Below are 27,431 nucleotides of genomic sequence, written 5' to 3'. Positions count from 1 at the left end.
CGGCTGAGCGGGCCGGAGTGGCGTGGGCCGAGCCCCTTCCTCCCCCTCCGAGACCCCAGGGCGGGTTTAGAGCACCCCAAGGCCTGCGTCCCTGTCAGTGCCGCGGAACCAGACCCGGGAGCCTCCGGGTCAGGGCGCTGTCCGCGGTGCTGAAAGACGCTTGTGCGTGGCAGCCCACCTCCCACCTCCCCAGGTCCCATCCCCTGCCCCGCCCCCTGTTCCCTGACCGCCTCCTGGCCTCCCACCTCCCAGGTCCTGTGTCCCTCGGCCTACCTCCCCACCTCCCAGACAGGAGCGCGGCTCCGCCCTGAGCTCCAGGCCACCCCAAGGCGAGAGGATTCGCGGCAAGCGGGTGCTCCGCCTAGCCGCTCCTGCTTGCAGCCTTCCAGAGGGCAACGTCCGGCTGCCAGGGGGGGTGGCCCCTCCAGCCTTGTTGGCTCCAGCCCAGGCCCTCAGCCAGGCCCCAGCTCCAGATGTGGCTCAGAGACCTTCGACTGCTGCTGCTGGCCTGAGGCTTCTGCACTCACAACCTCCCCAGCTCTGGGCTTCCCAGGTTTCAGGCCACACCCCACCCCTATTTTCCCAAGGGCGGCCTGGGGGAAAGGCACTTAGGGTGGCCCCAACAGAACCAACTCAGGACTCAAGGGATTCAAGGGACCTGAGCTCCAGGACCCAGGGCCTGTAACGAGGGTCACCGATGCTGAGTCTACACCCACAACAGCACCTCGTGGACCCAGGCTGGTGGCCTGGGTGCCCACTGGTCGCTCTGTGTGCTGTCTGGCCGCTGCCCAGCTGGCACACCAGGGGCCATCCGTGCCCTCTCTTGGGGAGGGCCCTGGATAAGGCCCTGTGCACAGCCCAGCTGGGGAGGTGGATCCACAGATCCTGCAGCCAGCAGGTCGCCCTGTGAAGCCACGCGTGTCGCTACCAGAGACCTCCCCCGCAGAACAAGGTGGGGCGGGCAGGAGAGGAGGCTAAACCAGTCCGGAACCTGCAGCGGCAAACAGGAGTTGGGCAGGGCCCAGGTACGCGGCCTCACGAGGCCGGGGCGCTCAGGCTGGTGGCGCACGGTGCCCTGGAGCAGGGGCACCTCCGGCCGCCTGCACGCCACTACCCACGTCCCACTGACGTGCCGTGTGAGCGGTCTCAGTGTGGATCGGCCCCAAGATCATCTGTAGGTTACCCGATTCCATCTTTCACTTTCTGCCCGACCCTGGGGCTGTCTCCCCAAAGCCTCTGGCACAGTGTGAGAAGTTCCTGAGCGCCCAGTCCCCACACCCCCGGAGGCAGGAAGCTGTCTGCAGCCTGCCCGACACCCTCATGTCTGCAGAGCCGGTTCACGCGTCAAAAGAATTATGTTTTTTTTTTTTTTCAAATGTCATTTATTTATTTTTAAAATGTGCACATTACGGTTTACTTAAATACAAAATGTTCACTTTCCTTGCAGGTAAGAAATTTCACTGACATTTCCACGTCAATTAGTTTCTTTTTAATCAAAATTCTTCCATTAAAAATAAATATATTTAAATTACCGAACTGTCATATTCATTGCCTGAATACTGACAACTTTAGACAGCAGGCCTGAAGCCTAACACAGCGTCCAGTCCTGAGCAGACCCCGTGAGGTGTGTGAGACTGCTCACACCTGCGTGCGAGACGCACGTCCCCCGGCCACCCTGGCACACCACCTGTCCTTGACCACTAACGGCCTGCTAACACCCTGCCCCTCCAGACGTCCAGAGACGTCCGGACGTGCCCCTCAAGGGGTGGTGACCGAAATCTGCAACACTGTGAACCCTGAGGAGCCGATGCTGCCCTTGCGATGGGCTTCGTGAAGGGCACGATGCGGGGGGGGCACGCGGCGGCGGCGTCCCCGGCCGCTGAGCTGAGGGGAGACGTGCCACCCAACACCAGCCCAAGGGCAGTCTCGCGAAAGGGTCTACATGTTTCCCGTGGACCTGTGTACGTCTGGCCCTCTTCAAGGTGAAACGAAACGTGTGTGTTCGGTGACCCAGGCACAGAACTGGCTGTGAAGACAGGCTCGCGGGCTTTAAACTGGGTCTCTAAAGGTTAAGAACCGTCAAACGAGAAGAAACCTCTTGTGACAGAGAAGGGAGGCCCCCTGCACCCTCCACCCCCCCCCCCCCGCAGGGCTCCCCACCTGCTCCCTGCCGCGCCTCCCGCTCCCGGGGGCAGCCGAGCCAACGGCAGCTGTTCCAGCCGTCAGGCGTCCACTTTCCCCGAGTGGCGACAGCGACATCAGCGGACCGGCGGCCTTCGGGGCGGGCGCGTGAGCGGGCAACCGGCAGCGTGGAGAGGCGGCTTCCGCCGTCAGTGACACAGCCGCCCCGGCTCGCCCGGGGAGGCGGGAGCCACCGAAATCTCGACGGAAACGTTCAGGTAGTCTGTCTACATCTTCATTCACCTCTAAGTATTTTGGGGTGAATGAGCGCCCAAGGAGGGTGGGCCTTGCCGGGGCCCCTCGGAAAGCGGCTTCCGGCAATGGAGCCAGCCTCAGGCATCCACCACTCCCCAGAGGGACCTGCGGGGAGGGGCAGGGTCCTTCGGATGCCCGCTGGGGACTCAGCCCACTCCTCATCCTCGCTCCTCTCTGAGAGGATGCGCAAAGGGGGTGGCCCCTGTTCGCACTGCCTCTTGTCACCAGATAAATAAGCAAAGGCACTGTCCCTGAAGAATAAGACGGGCCACCAGCCTGTCCCTTCCAACCACCAAGTAAGCTCCACCCAGCCTCTGGGGTTAGTTCCTGAAATGCAGCAAAGCCACAAGCCCCTGGCTAGCCCAATGGGGACGGCTGAAAGGGCTCTGCCCCTCTGGTCCCGAGCTGCCACTCTGCCCACTGAGACGGTCTCGTTTCAGCAGGAGCAACCGAGCAGTCGAAAGTCACAAACGGATCACTGAGAACGAGGCGGCATGCACGGCCGGTCCTCCGGTCCTGGTCCTCCGGTCCTGGTCCTCGTTGGAGGCAGGGTCAGCCGGGCCTCCCGGGCCTCCCGGTGGGGGTGGTGGGGGGCAGGCCTTTCTCCAAATCTCAAAACAAGGCCTTGTAAACTCGAGGTCAAAGCGGGCACAAAAAACTGTTTACTTGGCTTGGACTCCCCACTCCCGCCGTCAGAGTGGGAGCGGACACGGCCGCCCAGCTGCTGCGAAGGGGTCCACCGAGCACCCCGGGAGAGCGCGGTCCCCCCGCACGCGGGCTCAGACCCCAGAGCCGCCATGTGAGGGCCAGCGGGCGGCGGGAGCCCGGTCCGTCCGCCAGGCCGCGGGCGGGGCTGCTTCCGGACGCCGCCGCGCGCGCTACACGGCCGGGTGGTGATGCCGCACTTTCCACCGCCTGGACCGGACGCGGAAGAAGAAGAACATGACCATCAGGAACAGGGACGAGGCCACGTAGAGCGCGACGCAGAGGCTCATGTCCAGGCTGGAGAAGCCCAGGAAGGTCCCGGCCGCCTCGCCGTCCGGGCCGCGGCGCGAGCCGCCTGACAGGCGAGCCGGGGCGGGCAGGGCGCTGGGCGGGCGGGGACTCTCGGCCTGCGCCGGGGCCGCGGCGCCCGCGTGCGCGAGGTTGGCGGCGCTGTAGTGCCGCTTCAGGAACAGCAGCACCTGGCCCTCGTCCCAGCTGTCCAGGCCGTTCGTCTCCTCGTGGCAGGCCGGGCAGAGGTCCGGAGTGGGCCACGGAACCTTCGGGAACTTGGGGTCCTCACTCAGCTGGCCTGGGAGGAAGAGGGAGCGACCATGGAGAGGCCTCCTGAGACCTGAGCGCCCACCCACGGCCCCCGGCCCCGCCCCCGCCCCCCCAGCCTCCTGCCTGCCCTCCCCGCCCCGTGGGCTCCAGATGGCGCCCTGCTCCCAACCCCCTGCACGGGCGGCAGCCACGTCCCGCAGCCCCCGTGTGATGCCCTTTCTTCCCCGACACCCCACGGCAGGTCCCCACGTCCACACCCAGACACCGCCACTCGCCTGGCCAAACCCGGCCCAATCTGCCCGGCGACCGTGTGTCCTAAACAGGCTGTGCCAAGGTCTCCCGCCTGCGCCTCCCACTGAGGCCCATGCTCGGCAGGCCACCCCCTGCTGTGAGTCCCCCCGCCCCCCGCTGCAGCCCACACAAAGCCGCAGAGCACCTGGAGTCTGCGCAGCTCTGCTGGGGTGCTGCTGGACCCCACACGCCCTCAGGGACCTCCAGGCGCTGTTCTGGGCACGAGCCCCGTCCCCGTGGGCAAGGCTAAGGACCGCCATGTGCCCCCGCCTGTCCCAAAGGTGGCCCCCGTGATGAGGGTCCTTCCCAACCTCTTTGACGTGGCAAATGTCTTTTACAAAATCAAACGCCACGCACAGTGTTAACGGGATGTGTCCCTCGGCCTCTATGCGACAGACACAAACGTGCCACTGCGGTTCTCACGGTGGCAGGGGGACCTTCCCACAGGCGAAGCCGGGAGGTGATGAGACCGTGGGGGGCCCAGGACCCGCCCTCCCAGGTGTCACATGGGAGTGTCAGCCACATGCATGGGGACAAACGCGGAGCTGCTGACGCCCCCAGCGACACCGCAGAGCCGGGGGGGTCCAGGTCAGGCCTCTGAGGAGCTGGGGCCACAGCCCAGAGTCGGGGCTGTGGGTGATGTCGGGGCCCAGGAGCGCCGTGGCTACGCGGCTGTAGAAAGCCCCTCTCTGCGACGGCGTAATGACACAGGAGGCGCGGGGCTCCGGGGGCGGGTCAGGCCTGGCGGGGGTGGCGTCTGCGCCGTCATGGCTGCCACGCGGGGCTCTGAGGGGGGAGCGTGGAGAGGGCGCAGGGGAGGGAGAGGTGCGCGCCCGCACATGGAGCAGCGCCCGCGGCCACACTGCGCGCGGGGCCCCGGCGGGGGCACCCCGGTCTGCAGCTGACGGCGGCTGACAAACCCCACAAACACAAAAGGGGCCGTGGCCATGTGACGGCGGCCACAGCAGTCAGCTCTGAGGGCAAAGAAAAACCAATTTTCTTTAGTGCTTTAGTTGTAATATGTTTCTATAATGCAGTGGATTAAGCAAAAACCAATAGTTCGGTGGCATTTTCTTTTCATCTCTATTAAGAATTATTTCTCAGTGGAATTATTCTTAAGCCTAATTTTAATCTGCCACTGATTTAGAAACAGTTTGAATTATTTAACTCTGAGAAAAACATGAGTTCTATTTAGTTGTTTCAAACAAAACCATTCTGAGGAGTTCGGTTTGTAGCCTGAGAGCAAATTTTAAAGACACTAAAATTCCTTGCTGAAAATTAATTACATGCTCAGGCTTCCACTGCAGACTTCCCCAGGGTCCCGGGGGCCGCCCACGGGCGCAGGGCCGAGGTGGGTTTCCCCCAGGCCCTGAGGCGTGTCAGTGGCCTGGACGGCGGGGCCGCTCAGGCCCGGGCGCGGCTGGGGTCTGCGGCGGCTCCCGGGCAAGGCCGCCGCGCCAGCTGGGGCCGTGGGGGCAGCAGCCCGGCGCGCGCGGGCACCGGGGCCGTGGGGGCAGCAGCCCGGCGCGCGTGGGCTCCGGGGCCGTGGGGGCAGCAGCCCGGCGCGCGCGGGCACTGGGGCCGCCGAGCGCAGGCCGTCCCCACCCGCACGGCGGTGTGCGCGGCGCCCGCTCACCTGCCAGGCGGCCATTCACCAGGTTGTGCTTCCTCCAGAGCCAGAGCACGGCCTGGTCCGCGGTCTCCACGGCGGCCATGGACTCCTTGGCCATCTCCTCGAAGTGCTCGCCGCACTCCCGGCACCCGAAGAAGGTGCGGACGTAGCCCCGGATGGCCTGCAGCACGGCCTGCGGCGCGTCCCCCAGCCCTGCGGGGAACGGGCAGCGTTGGTGCCGGCTGCGGGCGCTGGAGCCGCAGGGCCCGCGGGCCGTCCGCAGCCTGGAACGGGTGGAGCGCGGCTGCGGATGAGGGACAGGCCCGCACGTCTGCGCACACGGGAGGAAACGGCCCCTTCCCAGAGGCCTACGGCCGCGGCCCTGTGCTGAGCTGTGGGATGCAGCCCAGGTACCAGGACACACGACTCCAGGGGCCCTCGGGGGACAGCTGCACCCTCAGACCAGGCCTCGTGGCCAGAGGGCCGGGACGTGCTGGGCCCACCTCCTGTCCTGCGGGCTCCCCTTCCCTCCTCACAGGACCCCGAGGTGGGACGGGCACGGCCTTGGGCTTGCTGCCAGACCCCCTCGCGACTGATCCTCCCCGAGGGGCCAGGGCTCCTGGGGACAGAGGGCGACGGGCCGGAAGGACCCGCACCCTTTTGCTGAAGGCGGACACCCTCTGTGGGAGGCGCTCTCCAACCTCTGCGGCCACAGACTGGCCGCGGCCAGCGAGAACGCCGAGGTTTCAGGAAGTGGACTCTTCCACCTGCGGGCAGCGTGCGACTCGGGGACCCGGAGCAAACTGGGGGAGCCCCCAGGGCTGGCCCATGGCTGCTCAGACATGTGACCCAGGGGAGCGAGGGTGCAAATAAGAGACCCATGAGATCCACGCAGGCCAAGCGTCAGCGTGAGGCGACGTGGCGATAACCAGGGGGCCCGGGGCAGCTCTCGTGACCGAACCTGCCTCGGCGGCAGCAGGCCCTGCAGAGCGGCCCTTCCGTCACGTGCTGCTGCGGCCCTGGGCCTGTCACGGTCCCACTTGGGAGGGGACAGTCACAGGCCGGTGCGTCGGAGCCTGATGGACATTTCTGCGTCCATCAGCAGCCCGGGGCGGGGTGGTCCACACTCACTTCCGTCGTCGCCATCCGAGCCGACCGGCTGCCTCCTGGGCCGAGTGCTTCCGGGAGTGGCCAGGAGGCGCCCAGCCTGCCTGCCCGCGAGCGGGCCGGGCCGCCCTCTGCGCAGCGGCGGCCGGCGCCATCTGCCGCACGGCCGCGTAATCCTCCTCTCTGTGCCCCGCGCGGCGCTGCAGTCGCCGCCCTAATCTCTCAAGTGGACCAGGCCCGTGAGCCTCCACCTAGGGGATTAGGGGGCTCGCAGGCTTTTAGTCGATGGGTTTAAACACGCAGCAAGGAGCGGAGAATCTTCCAAGACATAATCCGACGTCTCCGTCTGACCCAGTTCCCGGCGCGAGATGCGCTGCTGCCGCCTGCCGTGCGGCCCCCGCCACCTCAGGGCGGTGTCTGTGACGCCCTGGGGACGGCCCCGTCCCTGGCTGTCACCACGCCGCCCTCCACTGCTCTTCCTCCCTCCGCGGGACTCCCCGCAGGAAGCGCGGGGTCCCCGCCCTGGGCTCAGAGGTGGTGGCCAGGCAGAGGCCCGGCTCTGACCCCTGCGGTGGGGCCTCGGATGCTCCTGCAGAGCCCGCGGCACGCTCTGTGCGACTCCTCCCCCCCACCCCCCCCGCCACAAAGAGAAAGCCAGCGTGGCCGGGAGGGCAGCGGGAGGTTAAGACTTTGGGAGACGGCCAAGCGCCCCTGCAGGACCTGCTGTGCCCCCAGCACAGGTGGGCTCTACCTCCCCGCCTCGCCTCCGGGCTGCACGAGACCCGCCTGAGGGACCGGAGGCGACCGAGGCCCAGGCCTGAGCGCCCCTTCCTGAGCGAGCTGCCCCCGCGGAGCCGCCTGTGGCCTCGGGCCTGCGGGGTCTGGTGCACTGGCCACACCCACAGCGCGCACGGGTCCCACAGAAGAGCTGCCGGGCCCACGCCACCGGCCCCGGACACGAAAGCCAAAACCACGATGGCTGTTTGGAATCACCGGCCTTTGGGTTAGTTTGGTACCTTATAGTTTCACTGGAAAGAACACTAGACTGAGTCAAAAAATCCCCTGTGGACTTAATGTAAATATTAGGGAACACGAACGATTAAGAAACAACTAAACACAAGCAGCCACCCGTGCTGGCCGGGGACCTGCTGAGGCTGGGAGGCGCACACGACGCGTCCACCGTGGGCAGGGCCCGGCACATGTCCTCGTGCCGTGCGTGGGATGTGAGCCGGGACGGCTCTGAGCCGGCGGTCCCCGACAAGCGAGGTTCCCAAACCCGACTCTCGGCTGTGCGGCTTGCAGCCCCTCGTGCGGGCAGCCCCTGAGGGGGCCCGCGGCGCCGCCTGCCACACTCGCTTGTGTCCCGCCTCCCCGGGCCTATGGCTCTAGTGACCAGGACGTGCCCCAAGGGAGGGACGTGAGGCCAAGGCGGGCGCCCTAGAGCAGCTGCTGCGACTTGAGTAAGGACGGGACACGTGCTAAGCAACGGCCACGAGGACCTGACTCCCGCCACCGCCGGAGAGAGCTCGGCGGCCTTTCCCAGTCGTGACTTCGGACGAGACCCCCGCCCTGGCTGACCGGCCCCCCGACCTGCAGATACCACGCCACACGGGTGCAGCCCAGGGAAGCCCACTGGCACTGCGGGGGGCCGCACACCCCCGGAAGCGCCCTCCTGTGCCTCTCGGCGCCCGAGCTCCTGCAGGCCGCACGTCCTGAGCCGGGCGGGTGGGGACGCGGCGTGACCAGCGGGTAACACAGACAAGACCTCGCCTGCCCTCTCAGCAGGGGGCCCCAGGGGCACCGAGGCCACGCCGCCTCACACGCAGCGGAGGGAACCGCCGTGGGCAGGCGCCACGAAGGGAGCCACGTCGCGCGGCCCACGGGGACCGTTTACCTGTGTCCGCCAGCGCTTCCGGGTGTGTCCCGGCTTCCACGGTCAAGACGTGGAACAGCTGCCAGAGAGCACACGAGTAACCCCTCAGCTCCGGGCGGCTTCCCTGACAGCCAATCCACTTGACGTGACTGGTCAGGAATATTCCAGAAATCTGGGGAGAAAAAGGAAAGCATGATAAAAGGTAATTAAGTCACTAGAAATAACAATAGTTGGTGAATGTCCCAAACTTTCGGGCAGCGGCTGCACAGGGGGACATCTGTCCAAATGCGCCGGTGTTCCCAACGGGCTCACGGCCACCCCCCAGCAAGGACGGCCCTGGGCCGGCCACGTCGCAAAGCTCCCGGGGAGACGCAGCCCCTGGGGGACCCTCACTGGCCCGGGGAGCAGGCTTCTGCACACCTGACTGAGCGTGCCATTGTTACCCATTTTCAGGTGTAGACCTGAGATGAGTTTACTCAAAGTTTAATTAAAAAAAAAAAGCCTGGTCCCTCGCTGCTTGAGAACCGCCCCTGCCTGTGTCGGGCACAGTCACACACGCTCCTTGTGACCTGTCCTTCAACCGAGGACTCTGCACAAGGTTGACGGCACCAGGGGACATAAAAGTCGCATGGAACAGGGACACAGGGGAGGCCTGTGTCACGGGCGTGAAGCTGTGTGCACGACAGGCCACGTGCACGGGCAGCCTCCTGTCCCCAACCTGCCGAGTCAGGGTCCCCTGCACAGGTCAGAGACAGAGGACGAGAACAGCCGGAAAGGGTCACACGTCGAGCTCTGGGGGGGCCGGGCTCACCCGCATTTTGTTGTTGACCAGGTCGAGCACGGCACGGTAGGGGATCCTGTCCAGGGGCAGGCTGGCCAGCCACTCCCGCAGCGTCTCCAGCAGCTTCTGGACCGGCGGCCGGCTGGGCAGCAGCTGAGCGAGGGAGGACCCCGGTCAGAGCCTGTCCAGTGATCATGTCCTCCCAAGACAGACGGATGGACGCCTGCCTGACCCGGAACTAGGCGGGGGTCTCCCGAAGACACACAGCTCCTCCCGACTGGGGGGGGCGAGGCGCGGGCGGGCCAGGCGCGGGCGGGCGGGCGGGGCCAAGGCATAGGCGGGTGGGCTCTGGCCCACGACTTCCCTTGTGGCCCTCGCCCAGCACCACCCACGTCACGTCCCCCTGCACAACGGCAGACGACACGGCCGTGTGTCCTCATCACCCCGCGGCCCTTGCTCCAGACAGAGCGTGGCCACCGCCTGCCTGCGGCTGCCCCCTGGCCGGGTGACCGGGGGAGGCGCGCAGGGCGGCCCGGCTCCCGGGCAGGGCCCCCTGCTGCGCGCCCCCTGCAGAAGCGCTGAGCCCAGCGGCACAGCGGGCACAGTGCGTGCCTGTCACCTGAGACATGCAGGACGCAGGCTGCCGACAGAGCCACCCACCGCCCTGGCCCTGCTAGAGGTGCCACGCCGGCCAGCCCACTGCCCGGCCCGTCCACACGAAAGGCCCTGGCCGGCTGCGGCTCTCCTCTCACGGCCCGCACGCCACCGCACAGACCCTGCCCTCCCGGCCGCTCCGCCCAGCGCCCTGGCCACCGGTGCGTGCAGCCCTGTCCGGCGCTCGGGGCCAGGCGCGGCGGGCACCGGCCTGCAGCCCGGGGGCAGCCGTCCAGCTCGGGTCAGCCCGTGCCCAGAGCCGTGGCGCCTGGGGCCTGGGCACCCACTCAGCAGCCAAGCCCCGCCCACAGCAGACCTTGGCAAGGACAGTGACAAAATCCTTCAGTGTCTTCAGCTCGGCCCCGGCCAGGGACCTGTGGGCGGCCAGCTCCACCCTCAGGAGGTAGTGCAGCCCCGACTCCAGGTCCGCCGTGTACAGCTTCCGCCTGCCAGACACGTCCAGTCAGGTGAAAGCGGCCTCTTTCCTGAGTCCCCCTTTCTGGCTCCCCCCCCCAGAGGGACCCTCCCCGCTGCTCAGGGCCTGCGGCGGATTCTCCGGGGGCCAACCCTGCAGCCGAGCCACGCCCTCCCGCATCCGTCCCCAGGGTGCCTGCCCCGCACACATCACGCCCGGACAGCGTGCGTCCAAAAGGGACACCTGCCTGTCAAATTCTCTCCATGCCACGACTTCAGAATTTTCGTCTTCGTGTGGCTTCGCAGGCAACGCAAGTGACTTTTTCCTCACATCCGGCAACGACTTCAAATAAGAGGAAAAAAACGATCGGAGAGGCTTTGCGCTGCGAGAGAGGGCGGCAGGGCGGGGGCTGAGCCGGAGCGCAGGGCCGGGCCAGCTCTGCTGGGGTCCGAGCCACGGCCGCCCTGTGTCGCCGGGCTGAGCCCGGCCCCTGACCCGGTCATTTCCGGCAGGGACAAGGCGGGCCCCCAGCACCGAGCTCCGGCCGTGCCCGGCACGGCAGCGCTCTGGCTCAGTGGGGACAGCAAGCCGTGCAAGGCGGCCGGGCACCCGCCAACGTCGGCTTCTTCAGACTGTTTGCAACAACCTGAGAGCCTCGGCCACAGAGGGCCAGCTCTGGGTGGGGCGTGCGGAAACTGGTCGGGGTAGGGGGGCTCCTGAGTGCTGCGTGCGAGCCCTCGGGTGGGCAGGGCTGAGTGCGCCCCGAGCATGCGCGCAGGCCGCCACCCCGCACTCCCGCCACAGCTCAGGGCTCATCTGAGCACCCAGGTTCAAACGCCAGTGTTGTTTCATGTCACGCCGTACAGATGGCTTCATACAAAACAAACGTCGTTTCTTGAAACAAAATGGCAGTGGCCAGGGAAGCGATGTCAAGGGCAGCGCCTGGTGTAAGCCGGGCACGGCCGCCTTCCTGCCGGGCCCGGGGCGGGGCAGGAGTCCTCCCCCCGCCCCAGGAGGCTGGGCGCCGGCAGAACCTCTCACCCGCTGCCGCTGCAGAGCTCGGCTCAGGGCACCCAGGACACGGTGTTCTCACCGTCTGCTGCTCTCAGCAAGGAGCGGAGCGTGAGGCGACTGGGGCCTGTGCCCACGGCTCGTTCTGCAGAGAGGGTGGGGCGCCCGCCCCACCGACCCAGAGCCCACCCCGCACCGCGGTCACAGACGGCCCTGAGCCAGGCCACTTACACGTCGATCAACCCGTGCGACCCGTTCGGGTGGATCAGGTAACAGGAAGGCACGGCGGAAACGCCCAGTTTCCCCAGAAACGCTGTGTCCGCGTCCAGCGCTCTCTTCACCACGACGTTCTCGTAGGGGATCAGGTCCAAGATCACCTGGGTGAGGAGAAGGCGTCGGCCTCTCCGCACGCAGCGCCCCCCACGGGAGCAGGCTGCATGCGGACGCTGCGAGCCGCGCCGCTCAGAACGAACTCACGTCCGTCTCCTGTGACCAGGACGCGCGTAACACAACCGAACGCGACGGCATGCGCGCCGAGGGCGGAGCCCCCCCTCCCTCCGCAGCCTCGCAGACGGCCCCGGAGACGCTCGCGCGGACCCGGACCAGAGCGCTGACAGCCCGTCCTCCGCAAACGGCGCACGTCACACAGGGCTGCGCACCTCCCGGCGCACGCCCGGGGCCACGGCGCCAGCCTTCGGTTTTCCCTGGTGCGCGTGGCCATGTACCACACGGCATGTCCTGTGCGTGGGAGGCCATGGCAGCCCAGGACAGCAACGTGGCCCTGCTCAGCCACCTGGAGGGCCAGCAGGCTCTGGGCTGGCCGTTCCCTCCCACAGGACCTGCCCCTGGCCGGTCTGCACAGGCCACAGGTGCAGTGACAGGGTCACGGCGGTAGAGGGACCCCAGGAGTGGCACTCAGGAGCGAGAATGCATGAAAAGGTGACCTGCAAACCCCATGCCAAACCACCTGCCTAACGTCTACTAGAGCCACGCAGAACCAGCCACGTCCTGAATCAGGCGTTTGTTGACCATGACCCTGCATTTGCTAGAGCAGAGCTGACCACGCCCGAGCCCCCCTGTGGAGCGGCCTCCTGGCACAGGCCACGCCTGCACCCTGGGGAGCAGTCCCTGCCCAGCTCTGTGTGCGTGGGGACGCTGCTGAGGGGTACGTGCGAGAGAGGGAGTCTGGCCTGTGGGGAAGGGTCACACAGGAACTCTAGATCCTGCCACTGGGAAGACAGCCAACGGGCACCCCCGGACCCGGAAGGCCCGGGCGGTGTTGGGATGGCCGGCACCCGCCGCCTTCCACCCTGGCCGTACCACGGGCACGCCCGTCAGGGCCCGGGACCTCCGCTCACTCCCAGAGCTCAGAGACCATGAGCAGAGGCAGGGGGCGAGTGGCAGGGAGGAGGGATGGGCCCCGAGAGCCAGCGTTGCCTCCGGCCCCCCCGTAGGCGCCGAGTTACAGCATTCCCGTTACCTGCCCAGGCTCCCTGAGCCTTGGCCAAAGGCAGAGACCTCAGCCCCACACGTGTGATAAGACGGGAGGGCGGTTTCCAACAGAAACGTGTTTTACAGAAGCTTGGACGTGACAAAAAGTTGAGAGTTTAGAGTATAACGAAGAAGAAGTCTTGACAACAGTGCAGAGAGAGTAAGGAATGACCTTGGGAGGGCGGGTCCCCTGTCCCCCAGGGACGGGCCGTGTGCCCCCGCCTGCTGCCTGTCCTTCCCTAGAGACGCTGCCCTCTGACAGCCTCTCTGTAGACCAGGGACACGGCCAGCACGCCTCACCAGCAGCCCAGGGGTCCACTCCCCGCCCCACACTGAATCCCGTCGCGTGGCAAGACTAGAGGAGACAAGACACGGTACCTCACGTCCAACGTAGGAGCTGTTGCTCTCGAATACAATGGCCACGTAATGACCCTCGTGGCGGTCAATGAGAGAAAGGACGTCACTGGGCCTTTTAGGAGATAAAAAAAGAGCCTTTTAGTGCTTTCAAGAATGGTGAGCTGGCCAGCGCACCCCGGTGCCCGGAGCGCTTGATACACGTCCGTATTTTACAAAACTGACCCCCCCCCCCGTCATGTGCCACTGTTTTCACAGAACTGCGCACCGAATGGGGTCCAGAGCCGGGCAGGCAGGCGGCCTGTTTCCGTCCGTATGGTTCTGCAGGAAGTCGACCATGGCTCGCCTCACTGTCTGCAGCTCTCTGTCGGGCCCTGTGGGGAAGCACACCCGCACACGCGGTGTCTGCCACGCCCAGCGCCCCGCACACGGGGTGTCTGCCACGCCCAGCGCCTGTCCCGCCCCAGGGCCCGGCGGTGCACAGTACTCATGACAGTGGATGCACACAGTAGGAGGCGACGCAGTGACAAATGTGGGGACAAGTGGGCAGCGGAGGAATCTTGCACACGCACCATGGGAACAGGCCAGACATGCCCAACAACACCCACGCCAGGCTCTGAACAGGCAGGACAGCCCCTGACGTGGAACGCTGTCACCTGGGGCTGGCTGGGCACTGACTACCAGGCGAGCTCATACACAAAAATGCCTCGGGTGTGTACTCCAATAAGAAAGTTCACTTTATAAAAAGAACTGTCACCACCACATTTGCCAAGGAAGGTGGAGCACAAAATAAAAGCTCCCTGCTGAGACTGAGCTACCGAGCCCTCCCGGGGAGACAGGCGGGACAGGGCAGGCGCCCACGTGCAGGGTGGGGTGGGGACAGCCCTGCCACTGCGTTTTCTAGTCTCCTGAAGCCGTTTTTACTTTGATGGGTTGGATAGTAAAATATATTGCTTAAGACCTTACCTTTAAAATTTTCTCCAGTTGTAAAGTCCTTTGTAAACGCTTTAAAATACTGCGAGGGAAAACACAGAACAAATAAGAAACAGCCCTGCCTGGTGTTTGTCAAAGTCGAGTCCTTAAGAAACAAAATGACCATCATCTTAAAGACCCAGCTCTGGCCACCTCGCTCCGGAAGGTTCACGAGAGCTGATAACCACTGGCTCTGCGTTCCCTGCCGGACTGAGGCGCGGGTGGTCAGGGCCCCCAGAATTCCGTGGCGTCCTTGTTCCGACCCAACAGGGCGAGAACCGCGAGGACGGCACGTTCCCGGGCCCTGGTGTCAAGTGGGCCCCGACGCTCTAACAGCACGAAGGAGCTCCGGGGAGGGGGACAGACCCGGCTACCTCTGAGCAGAAGAAAAGATTTGCTATTAAAATAAAAGCCTTCTTCATGAAAAACAATAAAACAGGAAAGACAGCTACAGAGTGAAGTGTCACCAACACTTGCGACCGAAACCAGCGTAGCGCCGTGAACATACAAAGCCCTCGCGCGAATCAGCAAGAAACGGGCAACCGACCCAGAGGACACGGGCAAACGGCCCGGGCAGACGCGTCACAGACGGGGCGACCCAGGGCCCACAAACACGGAGGCGGGGTGGCTGTCAGCAGGCAATGTGTCCCTGTACGCCCCCCCCAGCGACGGCACTCCAGGCCCGTGCCCACAGGGGCTCCTGCCACGTCCAACAGGGGCACGGACCAGCGTCTTCACGGCAGCCCAAGCCTCAACGGCCAGTGCCAGCCACGGAGGGGACAGCGAGCCGCTGCACGGCAGGTGACTGTCAGCGACAGCCACGCTTGCTAGCGAGACCGGCGCCGGCGCTTCCATGCAGCACGGCGCCCTGTGTGTAAGGTGAACACACAGTGGGGTGCGCCCGGGCGATCACACTGGACAAGCAAGAGGACGGTAACAGGGCCCCCCAGAAGGGGCGGGGCAGCGGGCGGGCCACGCACAGCAAGGACAGTCGGCGCCCGGCTCCGCGCAGCGGGGAAGGACCGGGGACGCGGGCCGCACAGCGCGCCGGCTGCAGGCGGACAGCGCAGGGCTCCCTCCTCCCGAGCTGTGCGTCCCGGCGGTGCGCTCCTGCGCACGCGCGTCCCCGCGACCACGCGCGCATCGCGGGCCGAGCACCCCCAGGTTGCAGTTCACCCTCCACCCCTGGTGGAAGAAGCGGAGACAAAGCCGGCCGCGGGGCCGGGCGCGCGGCGCACCGAGGCCTCGGACGCGTGAGGGGCCGGCCTCCGTCCCTGCTTGGGCTCGCGGGGGGCTGCGCGGCGCCCGCCCACAGGGACGCGGACCACCGCCAACAGGGTGGAACGAAGGAGGCGACCGCTGCACACGGAAGCTCCACCGCGTGTCAGGCAGCGCGCCCCGAAGCTGAAGGCCGAGGCGCTGTGCGCCGGCTCCGTCCCGGTCCGGGGGTGGGAGGGGGTGGGGGTGGGTCGGAGGAAGGAGCCCCGCGGGGCGGGGCGGGGCGGGGCTCACCCGGAAGCTGGGGTAGAAGTGGATGTCGTAGGCGCTGCACACCTCGCGGTTCTTCTCCTCCGCGCAGTCCAGGGCGGCGACCCGGATGGCGGCGGCCCAGTCTGAAAAACAGGGGTGAGACCTTCAGAGTGGGGGCCGCCGGGCTGGCCGGCCCCCACCCCTGCCCAGCACCCGAGGCCCCCGCCACGCATCCCTCGAGTCATCATTAGGTCCATCCACACAAGGACATTCCTGTCCAGTCCAGAACTTCAGCCAGCAGGTCAGCCGCGTCTCCACCACGGAGGATGACATGGCAGCTGGGTTTGCTGGGCTGCTGGCACTCCAGAGCCCGGCCTCCTCCTCGGGGGACGCAGGGCAAGTAACGGCAGGGCCCGGGCGGGGCTACTTAGCTAGAACATCCCCGCATGCTCACTCACATGAGAGCCAGTACCCGGCCTCAGCTCAGACACTGGGCGTGTCCGGTGCTCCCCCAAGGCGCTTCCCACGACCCCTCGAATGCTGTCCGCATTCTTGGGAGTAGAAAGGGGGCAGTTTCAGATACATACATATTCCTGTCTTTAAAAGTTTGTTGTGGAAAATCCCCGACATGCGAAGAAAGTAGAGATAGCAATGAACACCCCCGTGTGTCCCTCTGGTCAGTGTCAACCACCTCTGCTCACAGGAGCCTCGTTTCAGCCAAGAATCCAGCCAAGGAGCCCCGCCCACTTCTGGAGGCCGGCTCCGGCAGCCGGCCGATTGGGCACCCGGAAGGACAAGGCTCCTGGCCCGCGCTGAGGGCACCGAAGGACAAGGCTCCTGGCCCGCGCTGAGGCAGCACGGCCATCGCGGCAAACCGCGAGCGCTGAGAGCGAGTGTCCGGCCAGGACGCAGAGCTGCCCAGGGTCTCATTCTTTCTGACACTGTTCATTTGAGTCAGGTCCAGATGGGGTGTCGGCTGGGACTGGTGGACGTGTCTGCTGCACCCCCAGCCGCGCACTGCTTGTGGGGGGGCCTGGCCCCCTGTCCTGCAGTCCCCCGTGGCGGGCTTTGCTGCCTGCGCCCTGACCCCTGCATGTCCTGCACACTGGCGTGCCTAGAATCAGACTCGAGTCCGACTCTTTTGGGGAGGTGCTTCCCAGGCACTGGGGTGTGTTCCCAGCAGGGGGTGGGTGACCCTAGGCTGCCCAGAGCCCATGGTTCCCAGCGGCCGCAGCCAGGGGCGGGTATCTCGCTCCCCCCTCCTTCCCTGCACTAAGCCTGTGCTCACAGTGACCCCAGGGCATGGCCCACAGAGGGGAGGAGAGTGCTGGCCTCCCTCTAGCCACCAGTCTCAAAGAAACGGTTCCCACATCCTCAAGGCGAGTGCGGTTTTCTCTTTGAAAGGCTTGTTCCCTCCCTTCCTCTGGGGCGTTAGGACTGATGACACTCTGACTCCGAAACTCTCCCCGGCTCCCTGCTCTGCCAGGGGACAACCCTGGCTGGCCCGGGCCAGGCGGGTCCTGCTCACCGCCTGCTGCAGCTGTGCCTTCTGAGTGGCTGTCACTGAGGCAGTGAGGCTCTTCGCTGTGTTCTGACATTACACGCTGTCTAAACCAGCGATTTTGTTAAAAGTCAAGTAAGTCTGTGGCCGTGTGACCCTGAACGCGCCCGATCCCGTCTGATCGCGGAAGCTGAGCAGGGTCGGGCCTGGTCAGTACTTGGATGGGAGACCACCTAGGAAGACCAGGTGCTGTAGGCATTTAAAAAAAAAAATCAAATAAAAAGAGTTTTCTCTGAGTTCTGCTATGATCTCAAACTTCAGAGCTCATCTTAAAAACATGCCTGGAAGTGGAGAGAGAGGGACCGTCACTAGACACTATACGACATGAGGGCTTGTATGCATCAGTAATTCAATCATTGCTGTTTTTCTACTTAACAGAAGTATGCTTTCGTTTAAAAGTACATACCTTTTTCTTCTGTAATTATCAAAAAGTCAACCTATATTTATGTGCTGCGGAAGATCGAATTTAAACAACAACGATGCTGTCTTACAGTGAATGATCACTTATGAGCATCGGTGGGAACAATTCATGTCCCAAGGCCATTTTAAATGGAAAGAAAATGTCACAGGCCCTCCTGAGTCACAGGCCACCTCTCTCTGGAGCCTCAGACCGCACGGGCCGAGGGAGAGCAGTCACTGCGCGCGGCCGGCAGCTGTCCGGCGGCACCTTCTCTGGACCGGCTCCGGACCACCGGACACCGTCCCAGCCTGTCACCTTCGATGCCCACCCCGGTCATCCCGCGGGGTCCCTGTGCGCTGCCTCTCCCCAGCCTGCAGCACGGGCCTCGCCGTTTACTGGGAATTCCCACGACACACTTCCATTTCACACTCAGAATGAAAGTGCCCCACTGCGCGGAAGGAGCGTGGGGGTCAACGCCCAGCAGTGCCAGGAGCCGGCCGGAGCGGGAGGCGAGCAAAGCGCTCGCGCGGGCGCCTGGTCGCAGACCCTCCGTGCTGGGGGCGTGTGTCGCTTGCAGGGAGGGGGACAGGCAGTCCGGGCTCCAGGTCCTGGTGGCGGCCGGGTCCGCATCTGTGCCGCGGCCCGCGTGCTCCCCGCGCAAGGCTCCCTTCCCGGAGGCCCCGGCGTGTGGAGGCTGGGGCTGCCGTGCTGCGGGACAGTCCGACCTCGGCCCGCTGGCGACGGCCGCTCCAGTCGCTATCCCGAGTCTAAAGCGGCACGTGCCGGTCGGAAGGGCCGCCGGCCCTGCGGGGCCTCCGTGCCCCGAACGCCGCCCAGGTTCCGAAGAGCCAGGGACTCGGCCCCCACGCCCAGCACAGAGCAAGGCCTCGCACCCTGCTCCCCGGCACGACGCTGCCCCTCACAGCCGGCTCCACCCACATCGTCCCCACCACACACCCTGCCAGCGCTCGGCGCGCACAGGATCAAGTCTCCAGGTGGCTGGGGCTTCCACCCCCACCAACGCCAGCCCCGCCGAGTGACTCTCACATGGCCCTGAATTCCCAGCCAGACCTCAAAATCCCCGAGGCCTGAGTACCTGCTGCTCATAACACTCTGTTACTGGTCTTCACCACGTATACTACGCGATCCTCGAGGTGCCCCGCTCCACTGGAAGGGGACCTGGAGGGTGCCCAGCCCTTGGCGAGGCATGCACACCTGCAGGCGAGGCCACCCTGTGTCTGGGGAGCTGCCAGACACCTCACTGTGCTCCCCGCCAGCGCCGGCCGGTGCACCTGGCCTCCCTCCCTGGGACCCTTTCCCCGAGCAGGTAGTACCTGCCTTCCTCATCGGCTTCAGCACAAGGCCATGCCCTCGGAGAGTCCCTGACCCCTGCCCAGGCAGTTACAACAGGGAGAAAATCCCCCCGCGGCCCCCTTCCAAACTAAGTCATTTTACCTAGCACTCCACACACTTCCCTGTCGCCTGCTGGGGGTGTCTGCCTGGCCAAAGGCAGGAGGTGAGGAGCCAGGTGAGGAATCGGCCCGAGGCTCAGAGGCATCTGGAGGTGCCCCGCCTGTCCCCCTCCCCCACAGGCACACACCAGTAACAGGCTCACCGAGAGGTCTTCCCAGAGCGCTCTCTCCCCTTCACCCTACCACCTCCCGACGAAGACACCCCTCTGCAAAGCCAGTTCACTCCCGACGCTGCACGGAGCACACCCCCCAAACCCGCAGACCGTCACGCGTGGAATAAATCACCCATTTCATCAAACGGCTTCTTCTAAAAGCCTCTGTGTGCCGTTCTGTCTTCCTGAATGTATAGAAAATCAATTCTTCGGAGAAACAAATCTGCCTCGTGTTCCCCACACCGTGGGCCACGGGCCGTCCCCGGGGGCAGGAGCTGGGGCCCCCAGCACGGGCTGCAGCCAGCGTCTGCGGGACAGGCTTGGGACACAGAGGAGCAGTCAGTCCTGCTTGCGGCATCGCTTGTGACCCGCCTGGCCACCAGGCCGCCCTGGCCTCCTGCAGGACGACTGCTGCCGCCTCCTCGCAAGTCCCAGGACTCGGCCCTGCACAGGCACTCGGGTCCCGTTACGCCATTCAGCTTCTCGTCCAGGCCAGGACGTGACTCATCCCGTTCCCACTGCTCCGGTGGGAATGTGAGCGGAAGTCCCCACAGGACAAGCGAGGGGGGACCCGGCGCTCCGCTTCCACGACTGCCCTGGGCTGTGTGTGTCCCCACGGCACCGGGGGCAGAGGGGACTGCCAGGGGGCGAGGCCGCACCCTCTGCACGCGCAACACACTGAACCAAAGTGGCTTTTCAGCTGGTCTCCCTGCAGAGGCCCACGTTCAACTGGCCCGTCACACCTCCCCGGCTCATGACAACCACTGTCCCAGGGGAACGCTGGCACGACGAAGGACATGCTTGGGGGGAGGATCGGGAGATGGGGTCCCGGCAGGTGAGTCGGGTCATGACGGGCATGGCTGGGGGTGGGCACGAGCACATGCCACGCCTGGAGCCCTCTGGGAGGGGGTTCAGTGCACCCACCACCCTTCACTGGACAGGCAGCAGCGAGCTGGGACCTGGCCACCCCCGGCCTCAGTCCAGGTGGCCTCTGGGAGGCGCTCTCGGCCCCCCGAGCGGCCCCCCGAGCGGCCCCGTCCGGCTTCCGCAGCCCCGCCGCACCGCAGACGGATGGCGGGCAGTGCAGGGCGCGGTGCGGACGCCCGTCTGGCGGCAGTGTCCAGCCGCTCGCCGGCCTCGGAGGGTCTTCTGGGGACCCGGGTGCCGATCTTCCACGTGGCAGCAACGGCCGCTTGTCTGAAGGCCCGGGGGTCAGGGCAGAGTGGAGGTGGCTGACCCGTTGTGTGTCAACGCCCTGACCTCTCCGCCACACCCCAGCCCAGCCCAGCCCAGACTCTACGTGTCACCTGCCTACGGGCCACCTCGACTCCGCTGTCCCAAGCATCCCTCCCGCGTCCACTGGCCTCTGTCCAGCGGGCTCCGGGGACGACAATGTTCTGACCGCGGACGCCCAGACACCGGGAGAGCGGAGGCTGTGCAAACCGCGGCCGGCACCTTGGGGTCCAGCCTCCAAAGCTCCGTCCCTGCCCCCCCCACTCCCACACCCAGTAGGGGGACCCTGCCCTTTGACATGCCACAGGGCTGGGGCTTGAAAACGAAGCGAAAAGAAACCTTGGTGGCCCAGGTGTGGAGCCGCGGCCTGTGCCCACCGCCACGGTGCGGAGAGCCAGGGCCCCCGGCGACAGACGGTCTGCAGGGGTCCGAGGGGAACCCGCGTGGCACTGGCCTTTGCTCCGACACCTCTGACAGAGCGCGGGGTGACTTGCCAGCGCCCCCCGCTCTGTCAGAGGCGTCAGAGCACGAGCCCCCCGCCCCAGTGTCAGGGCATAATTTGCAAAGGCCAGAGGCCCGACTCACGCAGGCACGACGCAGGTGCACGCGCCAAAGGCGCCCGGTCGGCGGCTGCGGCCAGGAGCAGCTGACTGGGACAGAAGTGGCTAATGCCAACAAAACTGGCGTGAGCCCCGAGGGCCCTCAGCTCCCCGGGGAGCAGCCGGAGACGCTTCACGCAGAAACAGGCCACGGCACTCCCCGCCCCGAACTGCGCACTGGCCCCTGGGCCCAACCCAGTGGAACCGCCCCAGCCCACAGGGGCCCGTCAGCCCTCCAGACAGCCCGCCGCTGTCCCCACCCCGTGCTGTCACCTGGGCTGCTCTGCCTCACCTCTGGGTCTCCAACGCCACCCCCGAGGCCGTCCTCCTTCTCCGCCCCGTGTCGACCAGGTCACCCTGGTGAATTCCCAGCACTGCTCACCCGCAGCCAGCCTGTTCCTCTCGTCCTCCTGCTCACAGCCTGTCCCGCCCCCCGGAGCACAGGGCCCTTCCCCACACGTCACTGCTCTCGGCTCCCGGCGCAGGGCGGGGGGCACGCTCGGCACATGCTGAGACCACCGCGGACCGACGGCACGCCCGCCTCGCACGCGCCGCGGAGCACGGTGGCCGCGAAGGACAGCGCGGCTCGTGCCACTGGAAGTGGCCGCCGTCCCGGTGGAGGGGCACGCGACGCCCGGAGGCCTTTGTCCGTCTCTGAAAGAAGGCCCGCCCGAGCGAGGCGGCCCGCGGGCAGAAAGAATTCCGCTTGCAGTCCCTGCAGGTCCCCTGGCAGATGGACGCATTCAGAGGACACAAAGGAGACTCCGGCTCCGCCGCCGAATCAGGGGCGGCCACCTCAAAGGTTTATTCAGGGCACTGGGCTCAGGCAACTGGTACCCGCCCCGCCTCCTGCCTCTCCACCTGCCTGCGTCCCACCACACAAAGGAGGGGAGCGCCCCGGACTGAATGCAAACTGTCTGCTCCCGACACCCTCAGGCCACCCCGACGCCGCGGAGGCGCGGGAGGCCGCCCACCGGGTGTCCCAGGGGAGCGGCCCAGGGCCTGCTCCCCACGGCCGCTCCCAAGCCTGCTATTTTTAGTACCACAGGCTTAAAAAATACTTGTGAACTAATTAAGTTTGCACATGACAAGTAAGTTAAGTTTACTCGTCAAACAGCCACATCACTTAACCTAACAGGGTCGAACCTTTTACTCGTCAAATTCCAACGAAACAGTCTACAAAAGTCTGATTTACAGTCGAGCATCAACTAGTCCTAGAAAATGGTGGCGGGCCGGGGCGTCAGCCTTGCAGGCACACGGGGCGCCACCGGAATGCTGTCTTTAAGGCGGGGAGCCCCGTCATGGCTTCTGCATCCTGGTGCGAGGTCAGGGCGACGTGGGGCTCCCCACCCCACGTCCCAGCCACTGGAGGGCAGGGGACTCTCCCTGGCACAGGCCCCTTCCTGGCTGAGCGGAGGTCTTTCTGGGTAACTCCAAGTTCAAGCCCCAGGTTCAGGATGTGCAGGCCTGGGCGGAGATGAAGCGCACGTGGCAACGGGCCGAGGCTGGCACCGGGTACCCAGGGTGGGCGGGCCCTCTCCGCCCCGCCCCGGCACCGGCTCTGCGGTCCGTTCAGCCCAGTGCGGCTAACCTCGGGCTGTGCAGGGTCCCCAGCAGGCACCCCAGGGCACTCCAAGGGCACGAACCACCTCTGTGGGGTTAAACGCTGAAGCGTCACAAGGTCGTGAGGGCCTCTGGACGCGGCTGTAACGAAGCCTGGGTCTCACAGGCGTGTCTGGGCCTGCAACGCGAGGTCGGCGCCACTGCCGGCCTCCAGCCGCCCCTTTCCGCCCCCTCCGAGCGCCTCCGGAGTCCAGGTGAGCTCCCTGCAGCCCTCCTGGGGCTCTGCGCCGGGCCGCACCCCTGCAAGGACGCCCCCGCCAGCCCCCCATCCTCCTTTCTTCCAGCGCACAGACGCTGGGCCGTGGGGACACCACCGTGTACTCTAGCTCATCCCCAAGAAGCCTGTGGCCCTATCGTGCAGATGCAGATGACAAGTCTACCCGGTGACGAAGGGCACAGCGGGAGGCAAGACTGAGAGCTGACACCACCCGTCTGCCCCAGCCCCCGGGGCCCCCAGCGCCCCAACTGGTGCTCTGCAGACACAGGGACTGAGCAGTCCAGGCTCTGGAGTCACCTAGCCTGTCACTCAGCTGTGTGACCATCAGAGGGTGATGCGGTCTCACTCAGCCTCGCCAACGCCACCCTGCAGGACGGGGAAGACGGGGGCAGGCAATGGGTCTCCAGTGCCTCTTTGAGTCCCTCTGCCACAGGCCCAGGGCCACCTCCCCGAGGCGAGAGAAGATGCGAGGGCACAGGGCAGTCTCCCAGAGATACTGCAGGGGTGCCTCGAGGGCGGTACCCGACCCCCAGCACAAGGGAGGTGGGAGAACAGGACCCCAGCTCCGGGTGACAGGGTTCGGGAACACACCTCGTCTGCCAGCCCCTAGGGGTGAGGGACAAGCCCGAGCCAGATCTACCCAACACAGCACAACCGCTGGCTACGCCGACAGACCTTGTTTGCTAAGCCACCTTCTCATACAGAAAAGCATTTATTTCCAAAATCTTGAAAACGTCTGTGAAGAGCTAAAGTTCCGTCCAAATCCAGGCAAAGGCAGGTCGCCCAGGCGGCACAGAGGCCCCGCTCAGCTGGGGAGGGGCCCCCTCGAGCTGTCTGCTTCTGAGCGACAGGGGCAGTTAGGAGGCGATGGTGGGGGACGATGGCGGGGGACAGCGGGGAAGCGGATGCTCATCCAGCTCCAGCTCGGTGCCCCCGCCGCCACCCCGAGGCCATCGCAGGGGGAGCAGAGCCTGTACCGTAACCACGGCTTCCAGGAACCATGCAGCTGCAGGGGCCAGGAGGCGGCAGGTGGGGAAAGCTGGCTGGACGCTCTCCCGCCCGAGGTGTGTGTGCCCTGGGGGCTGCCTGGACAGCCCGACTCACAAGGGGCTGAGACCAAAGAGGTGACAATGGAGCGATGACCTTAGACTTGTTAAAGAGAAAGCCACAGGCCCCAAGTGGCATGGCCTGTGCTAGAAGCCCACAGCGCCAAACTAGCCCAACTAAAATGGCCTGGGCCTTCCTGGTCCTCACCCGCGAGGTCGTCTGCCTTCCCCTGAGGGAAGGGGTCCTCACCTGAAGGCACCCCCCCTGCGCCCCGGGCCCCGCCCTCTTTCTGCCTGGGACGCCAGCCCCGCTGCGCAGCACCCCCGGCTGCTGGAGACCGTGCGGCTGTCCGCAGGAGCGGCACCACATGTGTGACAGGCGCCCTCTTCCCTTGAGATGGCCCACGGCGGGCAGCAGGGCACCGGGTGGGCGCGGCTGCCACTGACGCCCGTGGTGAGGGCGCGGGCAGCTCTTCCCAGCGCAGTCCGCAGGGAGTGAGAAGTCAGGCACGAAAGGGCTCTGCAGTGATCACGTGGGATGCAAAGGTTAGGGGTGACGGGCCCCTTCACTGAGGAGTTCTCGGTGCAGTGGACCCCCCGAGGGGGAGTCACATGCCACGCTTCCCACCTCCTTTGGCCCTGGCCCTTTCCAGTAGGTGTCCTGCAGGGTCTCCCTGAGGACAGTGACTCTGTGGGTCTTGTGCTGACAGGACACTGGGCCTCACACCTGGAGTTTCTGACCCAGCTGGGCTAACAAAGCCCCCAGGTGACTTCTCTTTGGGGACCCCAAGTGGGAAACTCCCCAGTGCCAAGGGCTCTGCCTCCAGGCTGGCCGTTTGGTTCTTGGGACCCCCCGCCTAGGTCCCCACAGACCGACCCCTCCTTCTCGCCCCAGCCTTGCCTCCTGCTTTCGCCTTCGCCACAGCTCCCTCCCGCCTTGGCCTAGTCCTTCTGGCCCGGACCTGGGCAGTGCCCGGCCCATTCGGGACAACCTCACTTAGCTAATGGTTAAGTTAATTACACATCATGGTAAGGATTTAACTAGTTTCACTTTCAGAAGCAAACTTCCAAGTTCGAAGGACAATTTTCAAGGCTCCTCACATGCTGGTTCAACTACGGAATAGTTTGCAATATATGAATCTGGTTTATGATTTCTATATTTCAGAAGCTAAGCTGAAAAAATCAAAATATGCCCAAAGTAGGCGACAAATGTCTTACCAGAGCTACCTGCATTTTAATTTTTTAATTGACATCTGTTTCTGCCACCGAATAACATGAGAACTGAAAAGTTCCCTATATCCAGGGACCCCAACCCCCAGTCCGTGGACAAGCACCAGTCCGGGACCCGCGACCCGTCAGGAACAGGGCTGCACAGCAGGAAGCGAGAGGTGAGCAGCGTCTGCAGCCGCTCCCCAGCGCCAACATCACCGCCTCAGCTTCGCCTCAGACCATCAGGCATTAGATTCTCAGAGGAGCATCGGCTCCTGATACCAAAAAGGTTGGCGACCGCTGCTCTATGTGACTAAAGTTCTTGTCTGTTCTCAGAGCAACAGCTTAAAAAAAAAAAATCTTACTAAATTGTTCTCTGTCAACTTCTGAGTCTTTGATCTCAGTTCCCAGAACACTAGGGACTTAAGAAAACATTAGATCAAAGAACAAATCCTTTAGAATTAAAAGGTCCAACACATCCTAAAGATAATCATTTACGATTATGCAAAAATCCCATTTTGACTTCTTTAGTTCCTTTGTGAATCAGTTTAGACGTGAGAAAATTACAACAGGATTGGCTATAAGACTTAAAAACAAACGTAGGAAGGAAACAACAATTTGTTATCTCTTGCCCACAGAATCACATAATTAGAGGTTAGCTCGCACAGCACCAGCAAGAGTCTGACCAAACTCGCTCTTGCTAGGGACCAGCTCCTACTTCAGAGCAACTTACACTCCATTTCAAAGCTGGCTGGCTTGTGGGAAGGATGCTCCAAATGCCCCCTCCCAGAGCTGGAGAATAACTTAGGAACAAACGATTTGCAGCACACTTACAGTGTCAAACAATAAAGTGTGGCAACAGGGCCACTGGTTTGGTGAACGACATTTATCAAAGGCTGCCTGTCTATGAACTAGGAACCTCCCAGGGAAATGTTTCAAATGTCTTATCCTGCTTCTACAGAGAGGTCTGCGCAGTATATGAATGTCGGAAGTTGAAGGCTAACTTTGAGTACCCGCCGTACAGTCAGTGACTCAAACCAGAAAAGGATGATAAAGGATTTAAAGGGAAAGGGGCTTGGGGCAGGAATGGGGATCCTCAAACAATGGGGAGTCTAGGCACTGAAAATACTTACAGTGTGCGGCAGGAAACAGCTAGGATAAGGCCTGGGGGTGGTAAAGAAGCTTTAGGGGGTTCAAATGAGGTATTTGAGAACTGGGAGGTACGGGGAGGACTATCCTGACCCCAACCGTGGAGTGAAGGCTGGGACAGGAGGGTTCTTGTCCTTCAGACTTAAGACAGCAACTTCCCAGAAAGGACCTCATGGGGGTCATTTGGGGGACCTGGAGCGCAGGTCCGCAGCGGCCAAAGCGGGGTGCACTGCAGGGCAGGGGGAAGGGGTCTGGGAGGCTGCCACGAGCCGGAGGGGTGAATCCCGGCGGCCCGCGGGGGCCAGGCCTCGGCGGCCAGGATCGGGGTCTCGCGCCGGGCGCCTCACCTCGCACGTCCCTGGCCAGCGCCCGCCAGGTGGGCGCGTAGCCGATGCAGTGGCCGCACCACGAGGAGTAGAACTGCACGAGCCACGCGGCCGAGCTGTTGGCCGTGGCTCCGCGCACGCTGCCGCTGTCCAGCACCCACACGGCGTCCTCGCCCGCGCGGTACAGCCGCGCCGCACCGCCCGCGCCCGGCCCCGCCGCCGCGGCCAGCAGCACGAGCAGCGGGGGCAGCCGCGAGGGCCGCAGCAGGAGCGGGCGCCGTGCTCGGGCCGCCGTCCCCTCCGCGGCTGCCGGGCTGCGCGCCGCCACCGCCGCCCCGGCCGCCGCCATGTTGGGAGTGCTGCGGCACGCCTGACCTTTCACCTTGGCAACCGCCGTCACGTGAGCCGCGCGCGCTAGACTCCGCCCCCGCGCCGGGTCACGCCTCCAGCCCCGCCCCGAAGCCTGGTCCCGCCTCCCGCACGCCCCTCCAAGCTCCGCCCCCTACCTCCTTTCCTCCTCCGCGGGGCCCTCCCCCAGCCCCCAGTCTGGGTAGAGTCGCCAGACTTAGCAAATGAAAATTCAGGACATCCAGTTCTATGTGAATTCCAGATAAACAGGGCATCGTTTTTAAGTATGTTCCGTTAAGTTTGCATATCAGGTAGGGGACCTAAAAACAATGCACTGTTTATCTGAAATTCACATGTAACTGG

At 64.6% G+C, this 27,431-nt stretch overlaps 1 protein-coding gene and 1 pseudogene across 2 annotated transcripts; one reads left to right on the top strand and one right to left on the bottom strand.

Moving 5' to 3' along the window:
• Window positions 1-1,466: 1,466 nt before the first annotated feature.
• Window positions 1,467-27,077, bottom strand: QSOX2 (quiescin sulfhydryl oxidase 2). Of its 2 annotated transcripts, XM_036239261.1 has the most exons (12): window positions 26,742-27,077; window positions 15,776-15,876; window positions 14,258-14,306; window positions 13,560-13,665; window positions 13,316-13,406; window positions 11,678-11,823; window positions 10,683-10,817; window positions 10,337-10,466; window positions 9,397-9,519; window positions 8,607-8,757; window positions 5,630-5,818; window positions 1,467-3,730 (listed from the first exon to the last, which is right to left on the bottom strand). In XM_036239261.1, exons 1-12 carry the CDS (start codon window positions 27,067-27,069, stop codon window positions 3,315-3,317), a joined length of 1,965 nt encoding a protein of 654 aa, XP_036095154.1. In that variant the 5' UTR covers window positions 27,070-27,077; the 3' UTR covers window positions 1,467-3,314. The 2 variants fall into 2 exon arrangements, with proteins under 2 accessions (XP_036095154.1, XP_036095155.1); XM_036239262.1 differs by lacking the exon at window positions 5,630-5,818.
• On the top strand, window positions 17,374-17,492 carry LOC118601371 (annotated as a pseudogene).
• Window positions 27,078-27,431: the final 354 nt, after the last annotated feature.

This window comes from Rousettus aegyptiacus, unplaced genomic scaffold (genome assembly GCF_014176215.1).
Source record: "Rousettus aegyptiacus isolate mRouAeg1 unplaced genomic scaffold, mRouAeg1.p scaffold_m13_p_3, whole genome shotgun sequence".
NCBI classification, from domain to species: domain Eukaryota; kingdom Metazoa; phylum Chordata; class Mammalia; order Chiroptera; family Pteropodidae; genus Rousettus; species Rousettus aegyptiacus.
This window is presented reverse-complemented; position numbering and strand designations above follow the sequence as displayed.

Bases quoted from the DNA above. Each gene is read 5' to 3' on its own strand.
- QSOX2 (XM_036239261.1), bottom strand. From the start codon at position 27,069: ATGGCGGCGGCCGGGGCGGCGGTGGCGGCGCGCAGCCCGGCAGCCGCG. The intron at 15,877-26,741 runs GTGAGGCGCCCG...CCTGTTTTTCAG, and splicing joins GCTGGCCAGGGACGTGCGAG to ACTGGGCCGCCGCCATCCGG. The intron at 11,824-13,315 runs GTACCGTGTCTT...CTCCTCACCCAG, and splicing joins GCTCCTACGTTGGACGTGAG to GTGATCTTGGACCTGATCCC.